This window comes from Lissotriton vulgaris, chromosome 2_1 (assembly GCF_964263255.1).
Source record: "Lissotriton vulgaris chromosome 2_1, aLisVul1.2, whole genome shotgun sequence".
NCBI lineage: Eukaryota > Metazoa > Chordata > Amphibia > Caudata > Salamandridae > Lissotriton > Lissotriton vulgaris.
Genome location: NC_141687.1, coordinates 1,947,061,597 through 1,947,082,274, shown reverse-complemented (window position 1 = coordinate 1,947,082,274; position 20,678 = coordinate 1,947,061,597). Strand labels below are relative to the sequence as shown.

The following is a 20,678-nucleotide window of genomic DNA, read 5'->3' as shown; positions in this document are numbered from 1 at the left end:
AAAGCTCTACCAGAGTCACACAAAAAAGCATCAAAGATATACAAAAGGTCACTACTACACCAAATATGGGAAAAATTAATAAACAGATACCTACTGAAACCAGCAAACCACCCCCTGGACCTCCCCAAACATTGGAAGGAAACAGTGCTCAAACTCCCAAAGCGAGTATGAAGACCAACCCGACTCCCTCTACAACAGCTACTAAAGAAAGCAAAACAGCAGCCCGCTTCAGGACAATCAACCTCCCGCCTGAAGCTCTACCCTTCGTTGTAGTTTTAACAGGAGTTCCACCTCTAAGGGAGGGCAAAAGGGAAACACAAATAGAGCTGAAAAACAAATGCGCACAGTGGTTACAAATACACAGACCACTGCCCCCCAAAATTCATGGGGAGATCCTCTCAGTAAGAAGGGGGGAGTGGATCGGTAAAGGCACAAAGACGATTGCAGGGGACATAATCACGGTTAACTTTAGAGACATCGCAGCAGTTAACTTCATCTGTAATGCCCCCCCTGGCCTTACTGACTCACAAATCCATCCGGTACACTTATCTTACTTTTATCCACTCGCACACCAGCGACCTAGGCAGAACAACAGACCACCGCTGTTCAGAATGCCTCACATGGATTTCCAATATGGCCCACCCCAGTGGCAAAGGCCACATTATGTGACCCCAAATTTTGACTCTTTCCTAATGCAGCATGCACATTGGAACAGGTTCAGCGCACTTGAAGAAGTCGATTGACAGGGATGGGAAAAACAACCCCTCACCAATGTAAAGTGGAGGGAGGCAAGTCCACTTAAAACAGAATTAAGAACGAGGGCGGGAAATAGATCAGAACCCGCATCCTGCAAAGGAAATCGCACTAAGTCGTTGAACCTAAATAAGGGAAAAGGCGACCTGATAAACCCCCCAAAACATAGGCCAATCACTAAACAGAGCAGATTGGCGACTCCTTGTAGCACACAGCCTAGCTCGGTTACCCCACCTAAAGTGGGAAAACCGACTGCGTCCCCAGTAAGAAATCTAACAGGATCCCCAAAGGAAAAGACTTATGGAAAATTACAGGTTGTATCCTGGAACATTGCAGGATTAGCGGCCAAATTTGAATCCCAGGAATGGCTTAGCTATATAAATAAATTCCAAATCATATGCCTGCAAGAAACATGGGCTACTGAACTAAATGGCTATAGCTTAGAAGGCTATAAAAGTTTTTTTGTCCCTGCTAAAAAGGCAGTCTCGGGAAGATCTAGTGGGGGACTCGTCATATACGTCAGCTTAGATATAAAGGGCATCTGGTCCAACATCACAGGGGGCTCATACAACCTCCAAGCAATAAGGTTTGACTCACCAAGACTAATTTTCTTCCTAGTCAATTGGTATAACGCCCCGGGTACTATGGAAAAGGGAACAGCCGTAACCGAGCTGGATGCCTGCTTAAAAAATTTGAACTTCTTAAATAAGACACCAAATCCCTCAAGTCTAATACTTACGGGAGATTTTAATTGTCATCTTTGTGATAAATTAAAACCTTTTAACAAAGACTGGTCGAGATGCACTATAATGAAAGGCCCACACTTTACCCACTCAAAAGAGGGATGGGATCTGGAGAGACTAACGAAAAGGTACAACCTGACCCAAACCTTAGATCTTGTCGTGCTGGGTGAAAAAGGAGAATTAACCCCAACATACAAAGGCAGAGGTTGCAATTCCTACATTGACTATGTTTTAGTCTCGTCCACATTAAAAAGAAATATTAGCAAAACCTTAATAGATGGGAGCATCTTTAGTGACCACAATCCGGTTATTATCACAATTGAAGGTTTTCATTTTAACACGGGCCCCAAGAGGCTCGATACCATAGAAAAAGCAGTGGATCAGGGAAGAAGAATTAAATGGGCCAGGGTCGATGGGGACAGATTTTATAAAAAACTGATAACAGAGGCCTCAGAAGAAATAAACAAATGCCTCGATCCAAATGTGAATGGAGTTTTGGTGGTTAGGGCATTCGAAGAAATTGCGTCTCACGTAAATAACTCCCTAAAGTCCACTGGGGCGAACAAAGCGTCCTCAAACCCACGATGGTTTGACTCAACTTGCACCAAGGCGCTAAAAAAACTGAAAGTCAGCCTCCATGCCACACCAAGGGACAAGACCAGGGTTACACAAAACAGAATTGAATATAAAGATGCCTTGAAGAAATGCAAACAAAGCCTACAAAATCAAGCTTGGGAGGACCTAAGGGACGCTGCGGAAAGGAAAGACTCCGCCAGTTTCTGGAAAGTTATTAATTCTCCATGTTTTCAAGACCAAGGGGCACCAAAGATTATGAACATTATCTTGCCAGAGCAATGGCAGAAGCACTTTCAGAGTCTATATAATCACTCAAGCCATACAACCCAGGGGGACGCATCAAGGGGCTTCCAGCCGGCTAACCTGGACTTTTCCCTGAAAGAAGTCGAAATGGGAATTGCAGGGCTCAGTAAAAATAAAGCACCCGGCCCGGATGGAATTCCACCCGATCTATTCTTAAGTAGACCCGAGCTTTGGGCCCCGCTGCTCACCAGGGTGCTGAACGAGGCAGTGGTGGCAGGACTGCCTCGGTCCTGGTCAACAGCGACTATAGTCCCTATCTACAAAAAAGGGAATCGTGATGACCCCCAATGCTACCGACCCATTTCTCTCATTGACGTGACGGCAAAGGTATTGGGGCGAGTCATTTTACAGCGGCTACAAGACTGGGCTGAGGAGCACCAGGTCCTCTCTGAAATCCAATACGGCTTCAGGGAGGGCAGATCCACCACTGACCAATGCCTAAACTTATACCTCTTGGCAGCTAAATACACCATTGCTGGGAAGGGGTCCATTCACATGGGGTTTATGGACCTTTCAGCGGCTTTCGACCGCGTAAACAGGAGAAAGCTCTGGTCTATGCTGTTAGAACTAGGAGTGGATCCACCGCTAGTTGACACCCTGCAAAATCTCCACTGGAATACAACTGCAAGTGTGAGGTACAATCAAGAGGGAAAAAAGACCGACCCCTTCACCTGCACCAGCGGAGTAAGGCAGGGATGCATCCTCGCGCCCTTCCTTTTCTCCATTTATATTAATTCGCTGGAAAAAGATCTCCTCAAACTGAAGGTGGACTCACCCCAAATCGGTCATCGTGCAGTGCCTGTATTACTTTACGCCGATGACGCGGTTCTGCTTGCCAGAACTCCTTTAGGATTACAAAAACTGATTGACGGGTTCGTAATGTTTATGGATAAGCTGGACCTGGCGACAAATCTGGAAAAATCCTATATTATGTCAGCAGGGCAACTGACAAAAGGGAACTTCGCCTACCATATCGGGTCACACAAGATAGACCAACGCAAGACCTTCTCATACCTGGGGGTGTTGTTCGACAACCAGCTAAACTTCAAACCTCTGGTAGAAAAACAGGCAATGAAACTGGCAGCATCAGTAGGAGCCATCATGGGGTATGGTCAAAGACTGGGAAGATGGTCTCCAGAACAAATACTGAACCTGTACAGATCAATTTGCTGTGCGAAGGTATCCTATGGGGCAGAAGTGTGGGGCTTCTTGGATAACAAAGCTCAGCAAATCCAGACAGAAGAAAACAAATTTTTGAGAAGGATCCTGAAAGTGCCACAGAGTGTACCGGCTCACATCATTCATGAGGAGGTGGGAGAACCCTTCATAGAAGACAGGATCAAGATTAAACCTCTCCTGGCTTGGGTTAAATTATGGACCAACCCAGGGGCGGCCTTAACAAGACAAATTATATTGGACTGCCTAAAACGAGACAAAGGTCAAGACATCCCCTGGCTGAAATACGTCAAGAAATCATTAGCAGAGATTGACTGTATAAACTTTTTCACATCCCCTGACTCTTTAACAACTGAGAGCAAAGCTCGGGTGAAAAAACTTTTTCCGGTACGGCTTCAGTCACTAAGGGCAGAGAAAGAAAGACATAAATCCACTAGTCTATCTTACAGCGAACTCACAGTGAAGCAAGGAATGGAACCCTATTTGAGAGTCATGTATAACGCCCAAGATCGTTATGTCATGACCCGCTTTAGACTTAACATGCTCCACCACCTCTTTGCGGTTCCGGCTGGGTTCACTCATACAGTGGCAGAGAAGGGTACCTGCGGCTGCGACCACAGGTCTCCGCAGGATACCCTTCACTTTGTTTTATTATGCCCTTTTTACACCGTACCAAGACGTAAGCTCCTGGTGGGGATTTTGAAAGACCTAAAGTTTAAACATGCAAAATTGGCCCTGAGGTTCTTACAGGAAGCGGGGGATGCTTACACCCTTTTTTGCACTATAAATTTCATTCGGATGGCAATACGGCTGAGGAACACCAGAGAATCTGGACCCTAATATTTCCTGTCCCCTCGAACAATTAACTTTTGCTCCCCTAGCTTAATGAATTTTGGTGTTAAATAACAGATAATTTTAACTTTTATAACTCTTTTTAAAGGAAATTTACTTCCGTTTTTAAACATTTTTGTGTGTATCTTGTATATGTGCTTTTATGGTGTCTTTTTAAGAACCGAATAAAGATTACAAATTGAAATTGATTGCCTGGGACCCACGTCTGGGCATCCCCAGCGCACTTATGGCGGCAATTGCAAACAAAACAGGTGATGGACCGAATGTGGATCAATGTCACACATTCATCCCAGTCCAAAGATCTGGGCCCTAATGTGGACCGGTTTCTCTGCCACTACTCCTGGCAACAGTGGCAGACTATAATAAGCACAGGCAATACCAGTAGGTTTGTATTTTATGTGACATGCCCGCAAATACAGGCATGCAGAAAAGATTTTTCTTTCAATAGCGCATTAAAGCCAAACCTATAGGCTTTGCCAATGCCTGGTAGTGGTGATAGTGATATTGGTATTGGCGGTGTGGTATTGAAGGTGGTTTTGCTGTTGATTGTTGTGATATTGGTGGTAGGGGTTGTGTTGCTATTGTTGGTGGTATTATTGATGATAGAGTAGTGATGGTGTCATATTGATGGTGTTTCTGGAAGAATTAGTATTGGGGTGGTTTAGTAGGAGTAGTGGCATGGAAACAGTGCATGGTTTTGGTATTATAGTTGTGGTAGTGATGGTGGTATTGGTGTAGTTGTTACTGGTTGTGTTGTTAGTGGTGATATTACTTGTATTGGTGATATTGGTGTTGCGGTATTGGTGAGGTAATTTGTGTCAGTATTGTCATTGGTGGTGGTATTTGTTGTAAGGGTATTGGTATCATGATGGCCGTCTTCTTAGCATTAGCATTTGTGTGGCACTGGTCTATTGGTTGTATTAATGGTGACAGTGATAGTGGTATTGGTGGTGATTAGATGTGGTGCTCTTGGTGCAGTTGATGCTGGTATTAGTGATGGAGTGCCAATGGTGGTGGTGTTCTACTGCCATTGGTGGAGGTCTCCAGTGTGGTACTAATGATTGTGGTACTGGTGGATCAAATTCCAAGTAAAGTTTTAAAAAAATGCTTTCTATATACAATACATGTAGGAGATTAATAACTGGATGTGACAAAAAGTGTGATTGTTGAATGTTAATACGCCCTCATGTATTGCGATGCACGTACTCCATACATAGTGGATGCTACATCAAGGCATTAGTATGAGGATGATCGAGGAATACTCCTCTGGCTGATCTAAGCAATCATTGAAAATTTCTCAAACCAGTGGCTGTAGAGTATGGTTCAAATAAGCTAAGGGTTAAAGGGACTGATCCAACGTCCAATCTAGGGATTTTGTAAGCTTTTGTTCTTGTACATACCTGGACTGTGAACCCAGCTCTAAAAGTGCATAATTTAAGCACATTGTTCTAGAGGTTGCTTGTGGGTGGTACTGTGTCGTGCAGGGGTCACATTTTTGCACTAACTGTGCTTAGAGTAATACTGGCTAATATTACACATATTTTCAAAGCTGCTTCTAACTCCTAGCACGGCCCAGAAAAGAGGCGATGGGAATGTTTCTTATCAGATTTGTGCACCCCGGGTTGAGAAACTGCATCACTCTCACAAGACTTCACACTTCTGAGTGCATGTCTATTTATCTGTATATTTTATTAGAACCGTCTTTAAAAGGTAATGCCATTGAGTAATATTTAGTGATACCTCCTAACATTGCTGATTTTCTACTGACTATACACATCTTACACTAGTGGTAAATTCCACATTCGTTGGTTGGGAAAAGGATTGCACTAAAACACCGTCAGGGCTGAGTCACTACCTTCCACTGCAGTGAAAATGCACCACGAACATATATTCTGCAAGACTCTGCCTGTAGAAAACATGCGTGATGATTTATTTTCTTGTCTACTCTAATGTATCCTTAATTGTGGGTAGTTAAAAAACCTCTACACTGCACTTTAACCTTCTGTTTCTTCTACACATAATTAGAATGTACATGAGGAAAGAACAGACGATCTCTGTAAATTATAAGGCAGTCCAGCCAAAGAATATCCTACAGGATGGGGCACGGCGATTAACTGCGGATGCATAAGTTCCCAAAACGAATAAAGTGGTGATGTCGTTATTTGACTTTTAACATGCTACAAATCAGATCCAATTGTTTTACTTAACCAGGTATAATGGTGGAACTGGGAAGAACTGAAAAACTAATAGGCAAATGCTTTAGGAATAAGATTATAAAATAATTATGTAAGCTATCCCATACCTATAAATAATGATTTTGTGATAGAAAATGTCTGTTCTGTTTTCTGTGCTGTTTTTTTGTGCTTTTCTCGTATCATTAATTGTGTGCCGTCCACTTTTAGTTATCGCTTAACAGCACATTTGTCTGCAATACATACTAGGGCAGATGTATCAAGCCTTTTGCGACTCGCAAAGGCCGAAGGTCTTTTTGCATGTTTTGGCATGCCTCAAAAATTCGCAAAATAAGAAATAGCAAAAATGTGCGATTCCTTATTTTGCCATAGCATTTAAGGAATCGCAACTTTTGCGATTCCTTAAATGTTATGTATGAAGCATTTTTGAATTGCGATTTATGTTTAAGAATTCGCAAATTACCACCAAGTTGTAGTTGATGGTAATTTGCGAAATCTTTAAAAAATGCACAATTTAGCATTTTTGATGGTGGCATGTGACGCACACACATGCCCATAGGGCATGTATATACGCCATATGCACACACATGTACATTTCAGGGGTGCAGCAGGGTATCTTTCAGACACCCCTGCACCCTTGAAATAATTCTCAAATTGCGATTAGCAAATTGCGAATTCGCAATTTGAGAATTACTTTACAATCATTCCTATGGGCCTCCTGGCCCATAGGAATGCATGGGAAATTATTCCTTATTTGCGAATTCGCAAAATGCGAATTCGCAAATAAGAAAGATTAAGAAATCACAAAAAAATAGCGATTTTTTTCATACATTCCATTTTGCGAATTCTAAATAGCGATTCCTTAAAAATCGCTATTCAGGAATCGCAAAATGGAATCTTGATACATCTGCCCCACTGTACCAATTCTTTAAAATGTACATACATCGGTCTTTGCCTCCATTCAGAGGAGTATCACTCTCTTGCCTAAAGCTTTGATGTTTCGTTCTCTTTTCAGGAAGAGATTTCTTCGGAATACATGAGGGGTGACTTTACACCCAAAAAGTACACTTATTCATCGTTCTGTTTTCACTTTATTTTTTTTATATTCTATATACATTCTTTACAGAAAGCAAGCATTTTACGTTGCTTTTCCCTCAGCATTGGCAGGCTTTAACGTTATATACAGCATAAGTGAATGGCTTGTTTATATATACTGGCTCATTTAGGGGAGACTATTGGTTTTGCCAGTGCTTGCTTTATTTATATGAACGGTTGATCATGTTGATTTGTATTAAATAGAAAGGGGCAGAGTACGTCACTTATTGTGACGCACTGGAGGCGCATTTAACTTCTCCATATTTACAAGGAGAGGAAAAGCCACACTGCATGACTTTTCCTCTCCTTGTAAGTATGGCCCCTTCACACGCAGCACTTTGCGTGGAAGGGGCGTTCCACGAGTGTTGCTGTGGGTGTTCCAGTCTTGTTTTTTCTCCAAATGCTTCCAAATCCGTATGTAAACTTTTGTGTTGCATCATATTTCTGTATGGCTTTATCAAAAAGGAGACTAATTAGTTGATAGATTGTTTTTTATATGAACGTGGCACTGTTTAGCACTTTATATGGCACGTTGTTTAATGATCATTGTTGGAAAATGAGCTATTCCCAGTATTGCACTAAGCACTTTATGAGATATTGAGTGAACTTTACATGCCTTAATCAAATGTCTTGGATAATGTTTGTATACAGTTCCTATCTGTTCTTTTTTTACGCTGTGTTTTCTAACACACTTTGCTGGTGATGTATTTTAATTTTTAACAAGTGATCAATGTATTTTCTCTGCACTTTTATGATCTTAATGTTTAAGATCGAATAAAGTTATATTGATCCTTAGATCTCCTTGTTTTTTCCTCTTTCAATGTGTGCTGCATTTTGCAGCAAACATAGAAAGAGGAAAACACCTATCTTGATTGTGTTTGCGTACAAAAACAATCAACCCTACAAAGCAGACACCCTTGCACCATGGCACAATCATGCCTGCTCTGGGGCATGGCAGTCCATTGTGCGCCAGCAAAGGAGAAAAGGCCAGGAATATGCTGTATCTCAGAGATACAGGTAATTCCTGCAATTTTCTTTAGATGCAGGGCAGCACAGCTAGATTACTTGTGGCACTGTCCTGTGCCAAAACCTTGTAAATGAGGCCCATAGTCTTTAAGTAAAATGATTCCAATAAATCTAGAAGAACATGTTATCAGAGGGTAGTTTGGAAGATACACATTACAGGTTTTTTCTGAACGCCTAATATAATGATTGCTCAACCAAACACACTGTGGAATGTTGAGGAAATATTAGATCCCAACACAAAAGAAAATAGTAATGTGGTCATTTTTTACCCAGCAGATGTGCTGCAAGCCTTCAACTCCGCCTCCCCAATAGGCAAATGGCTGCCACATCTAGAGTGTTCAGCTTCACCAGGTCATTTTTGCCAAAAGTACTACAGAAAACATGACAGGAACACTTTTGGGGAAAAAACATGGCATGCATTTTATAGTGCCTAACTCAGCAGGATTTTTTGTTCTTCTGAAAGATATCCCCAAAGCAGGTGCATCTCTGCAGTACAACAAAACAAATGTCTATGGGGGCATATTTCTCTTTTCCTAAGTGAAATGACAGGCACCTCATGGCAATCCCATGCAGGAAAACTCAGTACACACAATCCTTCCCCAAACTGGGGGATGTTGCTGATTGTCTGTCAGGTCAAGATGTGCAATGTGCAGTTCCCCAACCTCGAAATGAGGTAGGTGAGCTACAGGCTTGGTAGTGTGAGAGCCATATCAATCTACGAAGGGGATCCTATTCTGCCAATCGCTAAATGGGTCCTATCAGTTGGAAATGCCCAAAGGTTATACCTTTTAACCACATCGCCGCTGCACCAATTCCCCCCCGGTGCTGAACTTTTCTGATTTACAGCATTTTATGACGAGCTGGGCTCGTCATCAGTGTGCGAGGAGGCTACACCATGACGAGCCCAGCTCGTCATGAGTGTGGAAGGGGTTAAGGGCAATATTATGACCCAGTTTTCATTGCTCTTGCACCACACAAGGTGGTTGACTGGAGTGTGAGCCCTGGTCTAGCAGCAACCACAATCCTTGTCAGGGTACGGCACAAGCAAACCCCCAATTAACTAGTGCTCCACCCCCTGTGAGCTTGGCACAGAGCAGCCAGGTTTTATTTAAAGGCAATGTGTAAGCACGTACTGGATTTCGGTGCGAGCAGCTTTGTCTCTGTTTGAACGGGCCCGTTTGTGGTCACGAAGATCCCATAGATTTATGAGCCACACCAAGCGTCAAGCCCCTGACAGGCACCACTTGGTCATCAGGAACTCACTACAGCTGGGTTCCAATCTGGTTGGGGAGACTTTTATGTCAATGAGGCACAGATCATGAGAACAGCAGACTCCGTATTTATACTCAGCTGTGCCTTTGAAGTGGGGTAAAAGCTTCTAGACGTTTCCCTTTGAAGCCTGCGTTAATCCTGCCTTCCCTGTCCTGGTTCCAGACTAGCCAAAAAGGGTATACAGCCTTTTGTGTGCATGTAGGACATAGGCTATTCTAGTGTAAGTATCCAACTTTTTAAATACATTGCACCCTGCCTTCTGGGCTTCCCTAGGGGTGACATATGTGTTAAAAAGGAAGGTTTGGGCCTGGCAAAAGGTTTATTTTGCCAGGTTGAAATGGCAGTTTAAAACAATTGCAAGCCTGAGACATGTTTAAATGGCTAAAATAAAGTGGGTAGCTTAATCAGTCTAACACACCACTAGCATTTATTTTACAGGCCCTGGGCACATGTGGTGCCACTTTACTAGAGACTCATAAGTAAATAAATATGCGAATTGGGTAAAAGCCAATGTTACCATGAGAGAGCACAAGCACTTTAGCACTGGTTAGTAGTGGCAAGTGCACAGAGTCTTATGGCCAGAAAAACAAGGTCACTAAAATGGAGGAGAAAGGCAAAAGGTTTGGGGGAAGACCACCCTAAGGCTGACAGGTCTACAGTAACTAGATGGTGGTTTCTCCATTAGCACCAAAGGCTGATGCATGAATATATGCTGAGTGGGAAATGCACTTGCTGACCCTCACATACTAAATTGGGTCATAGAGAAAGAGATTTATCCACGTATGTGCCAGGTGAAGAAAAGGAAAAGTCTGTGCTAATGCACATGATTGCTAAAAAAGTGTGGTGGGAGGAGTTATCGCTGAAATCTACGAGTCGCAAGGTTTCCCTAATTACTGCTGAGGGTTTTTGTGAATCCCGAAACAGTCAGAAATTTACTGAACCTGTAGTAGATGTACAATCTGTAGAATTCCAACTTTTATAATAATCTTTGTGAATCAGTTGACATAAGCCTGGATTCAGAACAGTGTGGGAATAATGACAAGGGAGTGAGTGTTAACTGACATTTTATGGTTTTGCTTGAACTGGGATGTTTTATGGCCCAGACCAAAGTTTGAATAGTTAAACTCATGTCAGTCTCTCTTACCAATAGGATCATGATGTTCATAGCCTTCCTCATAAAGCCTGCGCCTCACCAAAGAATAACACGTTTATCCACACAATTTTGCTATAGAGGAACTAGAAGAATTTATATTTAATTCGTGAGACACAGCATTTAAAAAGTGCTCCTCTTTAATTTTGTTTATACAGCCTACTGTGCTTTTTTTAAAAACCTTTAGGCAAAAGATGAGTTGAATGAGACAGAGGAGTCCCGTGAGTCTGCTGTGAAAGAGCTCAGAGCGCTGATTCAGGAGAAAGCCAGCAATGGGGAAGACATCTGCAAAGCAGTGGCAGAGAAGGTTCAGGACAAAGAAGACAGTTTCTTTCTTAGGTTCATTCGTGCCCGTAAATTTGATGTCAACAGAGCTTATGAACTCGTAAAAGGTAAGAGCTCAGATTTCTCAGTACAATGATGGAAGAATGCATGAGGGCTTCCTCAAATATGTCAAAGGTTTGTGTCAACAACTTCAGTCTCTTCACACTGAGTGATTGTAGGGTTATCCAACCAAGGTAAGACAGGTTCTTAAAGTTTTTCCTTTGTTTAAAATGTTACATACAACTTATTAGCAGCAGAGGCCGGCACAAGTAAGTGCGGTGGGCATTGAGGCGTGATAGGTATTACTTATTTATTTACTTATACCTATTCCGTCGTCTATCGACTACCCACCTCCCACCTCACCACGCTGCACACACCGCTTACCTGTGCTGGCTGCTGCTGCTTATTAGGTTATGCAACATATTTTCAGGAACATAGATGGGACACTCTACCAGATCTTCTTCTTAAACAGGATTTTATTTTACGGAATATGAAAAATTGGAGATAGGATTTAATCTGCTCTATCCTTAGTGATATCAACCGCCCTGCAGCAACGCGGAAAGTATGTTTCCCTGGTCCCTTTACTCATTTGAGGCATTGGCTATTGTCAGCTTCCAGATTTATCAAATTTTGTTAAAGGTCCCTTGTCCTGCCGTCTCTGTGATCAAATGTGTAAGGCATCCTCAAAAAAATTTTTTTACAATTAGATTACTCTGATTGTGAGTCTATGCTTCATGATAGTCTTATGCAAACTCGGCATTTCAATTTGTGACTCAACTAAACATTTTTGGACAATATTTCATTTGTGTTCATAGCTTTGATTATTGATCTTATGTTGATGACACGTATTTCCCCGCAATCTCTATCTGCCTTGCATGCTATACAATCTATGATACATATGTGGAATGGTGTCTTCACTTGAAACAATTTGATTTGCTGTTTCGTGCATGGGAGATGGGCCTCACCGATAATTCTTCACCATGAAAGCTCACTACATTGCTTGCGTTGGCATGTCTTTTGATTAAGTCAGATTTAAAATAGTAATTCCGAAATGCCAGTTTTAGAAAGTTGACAATTTTCTTTCTCAGCCATTAACTGGCTGTAGCCTGTACATGCATGGGTCACATGACTGTGGGTAGCTGAATGTTGAGTTAAATCTAAAAGTACAATCCTGGTTCAATGATACAACTAATCTGGCAGCTTTGCAGAAATCTTTGTATCTCTGTAGTTCCCTTTAAATGTATTGTTGATGCCATATGTACTTACCTTGAGAACCTCAATACAGAGCTGAGTATTGCCACTTTAGTGCTGATGTAATATTGCTTTTTGTGGTCGCAATGCTTGTGGTGTACAAAACTTTAGGCTTTGCTGCCAGGTAACAAACGTGCAATGTACAAAAGGTCCATTACGAAATGTGGATGCATTCGTGACTCACAGCATACAAGTTGAGGTTCCTTGCAATTGACATGGAAGAGGGGTGTCCATCCCTTTGCGAGTTACACTGATATGTGACAACCATTAATTTCTACCCCAATACTTCAAGGTGGTGGTGTTATAGATTCACTAAGTGGAAGCTGTGCATAATGTATGGCATAAAGAGAGCAAACAATGTCTTGGGGACTGATGGATGCTCCTCACAATGTCCACTCCCATTATCACAAATAATTTAAAACATTCTATCTCCTGTCCTTACTGACATGGACTATCACGTTGGCATTCTGCTAATTAGTTGGGCAAAGATTCTACGAATCCTCCTGAATGTCATCTTTGAGGTTTGGCAGGTGAGTACATCCAGAGCAGCAGAAAAGTATTATTGGGTCACATCACATATTCTGCACAAAAATTACATCAGTGATGAGACCAACTAATAGTACAACTGGTCTTTTGTTTTGAGCAAAATAACTTGGGGTGGGCTAGGCTGATTGGTGTGGGTTTTGGATGAGTGTACTATTATGTATATATAAGAATAGTCCTTTAACAAATTAGTCTATATAGGGCATATTTATGACATTCTCCCACAGTCCAGCAAGTCACCTTGCTGCTCTACACACCACTGTGTGACAGGGAAAGGGCAGGAATGTGCAGGATTTAAAAGAAATATGGTACATTCCTGCCTTTTCCCCTGTGCTGGCGCCATTTTGGATGGCTAGCACCAATGCAGGCCCCTTTTCACCATGGTGCAAGTGTGCCTGTGTTACATGTAGGATTGTTTTTGTGCAGGCAGGGGCACCTTCTTGCCCAAAAACAATCATGGTAGGCATATTCCTCTATTTATGTGTACTGCAGGCTGCAGAACACATGGAAAGAGAAGATAATGAGAAGAAATAAAGATATTTCTCCTCTTTATGCCTCCTCTTGGAAGGCGTATCTTTTTGGCGCATTCACAATTTTACCAGTTCTTGTAAACATGGGAATGTGACAAAAAACTGTGGGAGTTGCATGGGAACAGTTACGCATTGCCCATGGAATACCACCCTAGTGCAGAGTAAGGCTAAGCAGCGATTTGCACTGCGTTGCTTTATCTCAAGATTTATGAAGCTACGCAAGGTGGCGTTGCATGGCTGCATAAATTCTTATTTCTGAGCTACGTCGCGCATCATCCATGTTATTTGGTGCAAGGGCGACACAGCTAAGATCAAAAATATGGGCCTAAGTATTGAGCTCTCAAGTTGGATTATAGATTGTAACTGTTTATTTTAATTCTTTTATTTTTGTAAAATAGTGTTTTAGCCCACTGCTAAGGACTGTACCCTTGGTAGTAGACTATAACACTAGCTTCAGAATTAAAGGCCCTGAATCCAAGTTATAGTACTGAGCCACAGATCAGGACCTGTAACGAGCGAGAGGGTCTTTAGCAACCGTTTTGGCCTGAGACCCAAGAGCTAAAAAGCTATTAGAACATTCCACCAACTGAGTGCAGAGACTTCTAAATTAAAAAGGGAGAAACATAAATACCAACACGTTGCCACAGAAGGCTTTTACCAGCCATTATTGGCACAAGCTTCTCTTTTGTCTTCGGTGGAGCACTCAACATAAATCTGTTCTGATGAAGATTTTTCTTTAAAAAAAGAAATGCATCTCTACACACATGAGGCAACCAATGTTATGGGAACACAGGATTCTGTAATTTTTAAACATTTGCCATTCTATTGTCTTATGAACTATTGTGCCCTTCCACCTACAAATGGTGCACCTAGAGAGCTCCAGTTTATTTACTTTTTTTTATCCAACACTTCCTTGAGTTTTGTAGTGAGGTGTCCTATTAGACCTGGTATCCTTTGGCCTGTTTTCCCTGTCTTTTTGCTGTCTGACCTCCAGGTTTTGACTCTGATGTTACTGGTTTATTGTCTTTGCGCACTTTCTTACTACTGTCCAGTGTTGAAGTGCAAGTGCTCCTATTGTTAATTGCATTATGGATTGGTGTTTCCATTATTGGCATATCTGATTTACTGGTGAGTCCCTAGTAAAATGCACTGACAGTGCCAGGGTCTGTAAATCCACTGCTGCTTGTGGGCTTGCAGCACTGATTGTGCACCCACACAAGCAGCATTCAAAGGGTTCTCAGACCTGCCACTGCAGTGTCTGCTCACAGTCTTTACTCCCACATCGACTTGGCAAGTGCACCCACTTGCCAAGCCCTAACCTGCCCTTTTATTACATGTGAGTCACCCCTAAGGTAGGCCCATGGTACCCCAATGGCCAGGGTGTGGTGTATTTTAAAGGTAGGACATGTACTGATGTGCGTGCGATGTCGCAATAGTGAAATACAGTATATTTTGTTTTTCACTATTAAAAGGCTATCTGTCCCATAGGATAGAATGAGAAGTACTGGGTAACATTTTACGAGTATATCTTTCCATTGGGACAAGATGGAGAAATGGAGTTTAGTATGCCTGAACTCAGAATGTCGAAATGCATCTTTTAGTAAAGATGATTTTAATGTTATGTGTTTGAAAATACCACTTTTTAGAAAGTAGGTATTTTCTGGTTTAGCTGTACTCTGTGCCTCTGCTAGGTTGTGGATTGACTCTCGGGCCCAGGGATGTGCATTCTCTTCAGACTGCCACTGGAGGGGGGGGGGAGGGTTTGAGATGTGTCCGGCCTTTCCTATGTGACTTAGGGCTGAGCTGAATAGACCTGGACTGCATTTAGAGTAGTGGGAGGAGATTTCCTTGCACCTAAATGGGCCTGGTCTGCCTGGGACAATGCTCTCTCCACCTCCTTCCAGGAAGCTGGATCAGAGAGGACAGAACTGGTTTGGGCTGAGCACAGACACTCTCTGCCCAAAAGAACAGAGAGAAACTGAGTATAAATAATGGGTATCAGGCCCCAGAACTTTAGAACTTGCTTGGATAAAGGCACCTGCCAAGAAGAATAGCTGTAAGAACTGCCAGGAGGAGTACTGCTCTCAGCTGTGTTGTTGCTTTGCTGGATTGGCCTGAAGTCGCTACTTCTACCTTGGGCAGTGAAAGGGCTGGACTGAACTTTCTTTACTTGTCGCTGAGTATTTCCAAAGGCTTGAAATAGAGCTTGCCTCCTGTTCACAAAGTCTCAGGGACAGCAAATACTTCACTTACCTCTGGGTACCGGCTCTGGAACTGTGGGTTTCAGTTGCCACAGAGGGGCAAAGCAACCAACACCGCTGCTGGCCCCGTGTCCTGAAAGCTCCGCAGAAGGCACCGCTGCGCTTCACACTCCAACCGTTGTCTGTCACCATTCCCCCCTGTTCTTACCTCCACACCGGCCATCACTGGGCTGCAAACTCAGGGACTGCCCTAGCTCTAGCTGCGCCACTGAAATTGTGTTGTAAAAGTAGCACCAGCTGATATTCACCAACGGCAATTAGTAAATGTATGACACCACTGTATCATCGTAGATTGTAGGATGCTGTGTAATGTTGATGAATAAATGAATGTTGGATTTATAGAGCGCGTGGTTATCCTGGAGCTAACCCAGCGCTGTATCACCGGGGAACCCGTCCTGGCTTTCCCTGTGAGATGGTCCCTTTACTGGGCATCCCCAAGGTGCAGCCAGACATCCCCGGCTGTGATGAGGCCGGAGTGGAGACTAAGCAAGCTATTGCCCTGAGTTGCAGCGTGGGACCCCATGATTAGAGTGGCACCGAGGCGAGATTTTTCGGGCCCGCTGACATTGGTCCTGCACCCGGCCGCGTCGGGAATTGAACCCTGGTCCCGGGCCGACCTCTGCCTCTGGGTCTGCCGCCTCTAACTGTTGAGCCCCACTTCTCCACTTGATCAATTTGCATATATGAATGTCATGTTATCATTAATACCCTGTAATATTACTTGCACAGGCACATCTGTAATATATCACCTAAAGGAAATTTTAAAATCAAAAACACAGATTCAAACAAAAATGAGTGTTGGAATGCATTTGGGGATGGGGTTGGAAAGAAAACAGGAATTAAGCGGTTGTCAGGTCTAAGGGGAACTGTTCTTATGCTTATATGTGCTAGGGGTACATTTCTTGCGGTGTGATAGTCCCCAAAACAGATGAAATATTGCTAACTAGATTGTGAGGGAACAGAGGGATTCTGGATCTTGTCCAGCTGTTTTGAATTAGAGAGGTGTGTATGTCCTTGTGGTTTGCACATAGTACTGTATAAACAGTTTAGTAGTAGTCTTGTGTGTCAAAAAGTTATCAGAAGACTTGGAGAAAGCCTGGTGTATGTGTCCTCACTCATCCCAAGCAAAATCCAAGGCCAGTGAGTCAGGTGAGTTTTCACAATGTGGGAGCTTTTCTTCCTGACTTCCTTGGATGAACGGAAAGCAAGTATATAAGGTGTCACTACGTACATAGACACCACAGAGATTTAAAGCACAATGCACAAAAGAACTATACATATGATGATGTGAGCATATAATTGTATTTATTTGTTCATTTGCACACTCCCTACATAACAGTGATGCTCTACGAAGGTTCACCAAAATAAACCAGTGACCTCAGTACAATACTCAGCAGATGTGAGAGAGAGTTTGCAGATTTCAATGGTGCCCATTAGTTGAAGTGAAGTCATTTTGTTGTTCTTCTTATTGTATTTTACTGTGGAGGCTTCTGCACAAATGTTACCGGTATGATAACATGTAAATCCTATCTACCACAAGAAAATCTGAGTGAACGCATGGATTATTTTTCTTGAGAGCACATGACTAATCCCAATAATCAACACAAAACCTGGGTTCCATTTACCACTAAACCTGGGTTCCAGGGTGGTGCACTTCAGTGCCTCCCCAGCGGTATTGAGCGCCATCTAAAATGCTACTAAAATACAATGTAAAGCTCCCTAAAATCAAAGGGGCATATCAGCAAGAACCTTGTTATAATTATCGCCGTTTTAGCGGCAGGAAACTGTCGCTAAAACTGCGATAATGGGCTTGCTAATATGCGTTATAGAATTCCAATACAAGCCCAGGTTAGATGTCCTGCACATCTAACCTGGGCTTCTATTGGAATTCTAGAACGCATATTAGCAAGCCCATTATCGCCGTTTTAGCGACAGTTTCCTGCCGCTAAAACGGCGATAATTTTAACGAGGTTCTTGCTAATATGCCCCTAAATCTTGCACGAGTAGCAGTCTATACATTTTGCAACACTCTGGTCGAGCTTGGCTCCATAGAGCAAAAGCAGTGAGACACTGCAAAGAGCACACATGTTAGCAACATTGATTAAATGAGTATGACATGGAAAGCTGCTTAGGATACAATAAATTGCAAATTAAAGTTACCTTAGAAACCAAAAAGCATGTGTAGAACACGTTGCTAAGTGTTCGTTTATGTAGGCCGCGGTGCTAACAGCTGGTTGAGCTTTTAATTCTAAACTCGCCATATATTCTCCGAGACCATTACCTAATTGTTTTTTTAAAAATCGGGCTCAAGCATGTTCAGATGCTAATCACTGCTTTCACACAGCAGACAAACGCTCTTGTGTTAGCTATATCAGGTCGACGCATGTGGCGGAAGTATTAACAACAAGGCAGTGCCCGGCAGACGGGCTGACGGCATGGGACACGCTCCTGCTACAAAAAGAAAACCGCAAAGAGTCCTTGAGGACCAGGAAGAGGCGGTTAAGATACCAGACAGATCTGACTGCCAAACATTCAGAACACACCCCAGACCTTTTTCTGGTACACACTGGTAGAGGTTTGAAATCTGAGGTGTTTGCTGCATATGAGGAATAGTTGCTAAAAATTAGTCGTTATGTTCTGGTGCGATTTTTTTTTTTGCAACATTCAGATGGTACATTTTAAGTGACAAGTGGGGAAGTCGTACCCTTATATGTATGTGGGATAAAGTACCGCCAGCTATACATTCCTAAGGATATTGTAAGTCACAGAGGTGTTCCATAACCATATATATTAACCAGACCCCCCAGGATATTGCGGCATGGATTAGCAAATTTAGCGGCACAAATTTGGAAATTTAGCGGCACAAATATGGAAATTTAGCGGCATTTTTGCGGCACTTTATTTTACTCATAATCCTTCATTTTCAGCCTGAAATCAATGGTAGGTGTTTTAGCAGTCTCTTCCACTTTGAAATAGACATGTTTAAAGTGTCTGCAGCTCTACGTAAGCACAGCACCAGTCCTAACCTCATGGGAGGGAGCTGTATTTATCCCTGACATGTTCTAGTGGCATGTATGCACCCCTATTGGGGCACTGCTGCCTACGGATCCGAGAGGCAGGACACCTCTTCCTCAGGCACCCTTTTTTGCCAATTGCGGGTGCCACTGATGCCCTGCAACATTGGTAGCAGCATAATATTTCTTTTTTTAAATTTGCTGCAAAGATATTGCTAACAGATGACAAATGTGACAGTAAATCTGTTCTAGGTTACTCAATTGGTTACATAGAGGCTGCATTTTAAAATATCTTACAGGGTTAAGATACCTGTTGTAGAGACCATTGTGTGCCCTGCAATTTCGATGGGATTTTAATAGAGGTAAGATAACTCATGCTCCCAGCTGAATATTGAAATAAGAAAGCCCTCCTACTGCCTGCACGTTGCGGCACCCAGCCGAATACAAACCGCTTGCAGGCGCTGCTGAGTTATCAGACACCAGGACAAATTCAGCATTTTTCTCTGGGACATCTGCCGATAGTGAGATCAGGTGGATTCCCCCTACTTTCCTGCACTGGTTGCCATCTCCAAAGAAATTGATAATTCATGTAGCCTGATAATTGTAGTTTTCTTGTTGGTTACGTTGAACAGTGCATTCTGCACAGACAGGAAACCATTCATCATGCAGCAACAAGGTTCAATGGCCACTGCCCGTCTTTCCTTTCCTTGGAATTTTGTGAGCATGAGTATTGACACCCTGATGCCTGCAAAGGCCTATCCAATAAGGAACACATACTGACATTGCAGACAGCTGTACTATCAACACAGACCTAAAATAATTCTTTTATTTCCATTTCAGTCATTGACTCGTTCCTTCTCTCTCTTCGTTTTCTTGCTTTTCTGTTATTTTTCTCAATCCTTGTTGCTCCTCTTCCTTTACTCTGTTTTCATTGCTCCTTCCCTTTCTCTTCTCTTTATTCCCTTCCTCCCCTTTCTCTTTTATCATTTTCAGTTTTGTTCTTGATTCCATCACTTCTCATCCCTATAATTCCCCCTCCAGTGCTTCTTATCATTCTCTTTCAAATTGTCTTTCCTCCTTACTCGCTCAGTTCTCTTCATTGTTTTTTCTCTCTTTTTCACTCCAATTTTCTGCCTCGGTTCTTTTCAGTGCATAGCTCTTCCTTTCATGCCTTTCCCTCCTGCTTTCAGTTTGTCCTTCCTGCCTCTCTCGTGCATTCACTTCCAGCACTTCTCCTTTGCCTTCCAATGTCTTCTATCTTTGTCTCTCGTTTATATTAAACTCCCCACCTCTCCTCCTCTTCTCTTCCCTCCTCTTTGCCCCCCTCCCCCACTTCAGCTCTCAAGAACTCATAGCCCCCTCCATTTCCTCTCTGGGAACCTTTTACTCATTCTCCTCGCAACTCTGTTCTCCTGTCCCACCGTTCTCTACATCTTGTACTCTTTCTCCCTTCTGTTCCCATCTCTTCTATTCATCTTTTCCCCATCTCAACCTCGTTCTGCCCCCCTCAAGGCCTCTCCCTTCCCTCCCCTCTTTAGCCTTGGCCTCCTTTCGCACACCTAATTCTTCTATCCCATCTCTCCTTTGCCATCTCTATCTTCCTCCCACCCTCTGCAA

At 42.8% G+C, this 20,678-nt stretch overlaps 1 protein-coding gene across 1 annotated transcript in view; it reads left to right on the top strand.

The window, feature by feature from the left end:
- RLBP1 (retinaldehyde binding protein 1) overlaps window positions 1-20,678 on the top strand; it is a 215,994-nt gene that overhangs the window by 132,751 nt on the left and 62,565 nt on the right. The window contains exon 4 of the mRNA XM_086958978.1: window positions 11,326-11,530. Within this exon, the coding sequence (XP_086815104.1) occupies window positions 11,326-11,530 (205 nt within the window). The remainder of the gene's footprint in view (window positions 1-11,325; window positions 11,531-20,678) is intronic.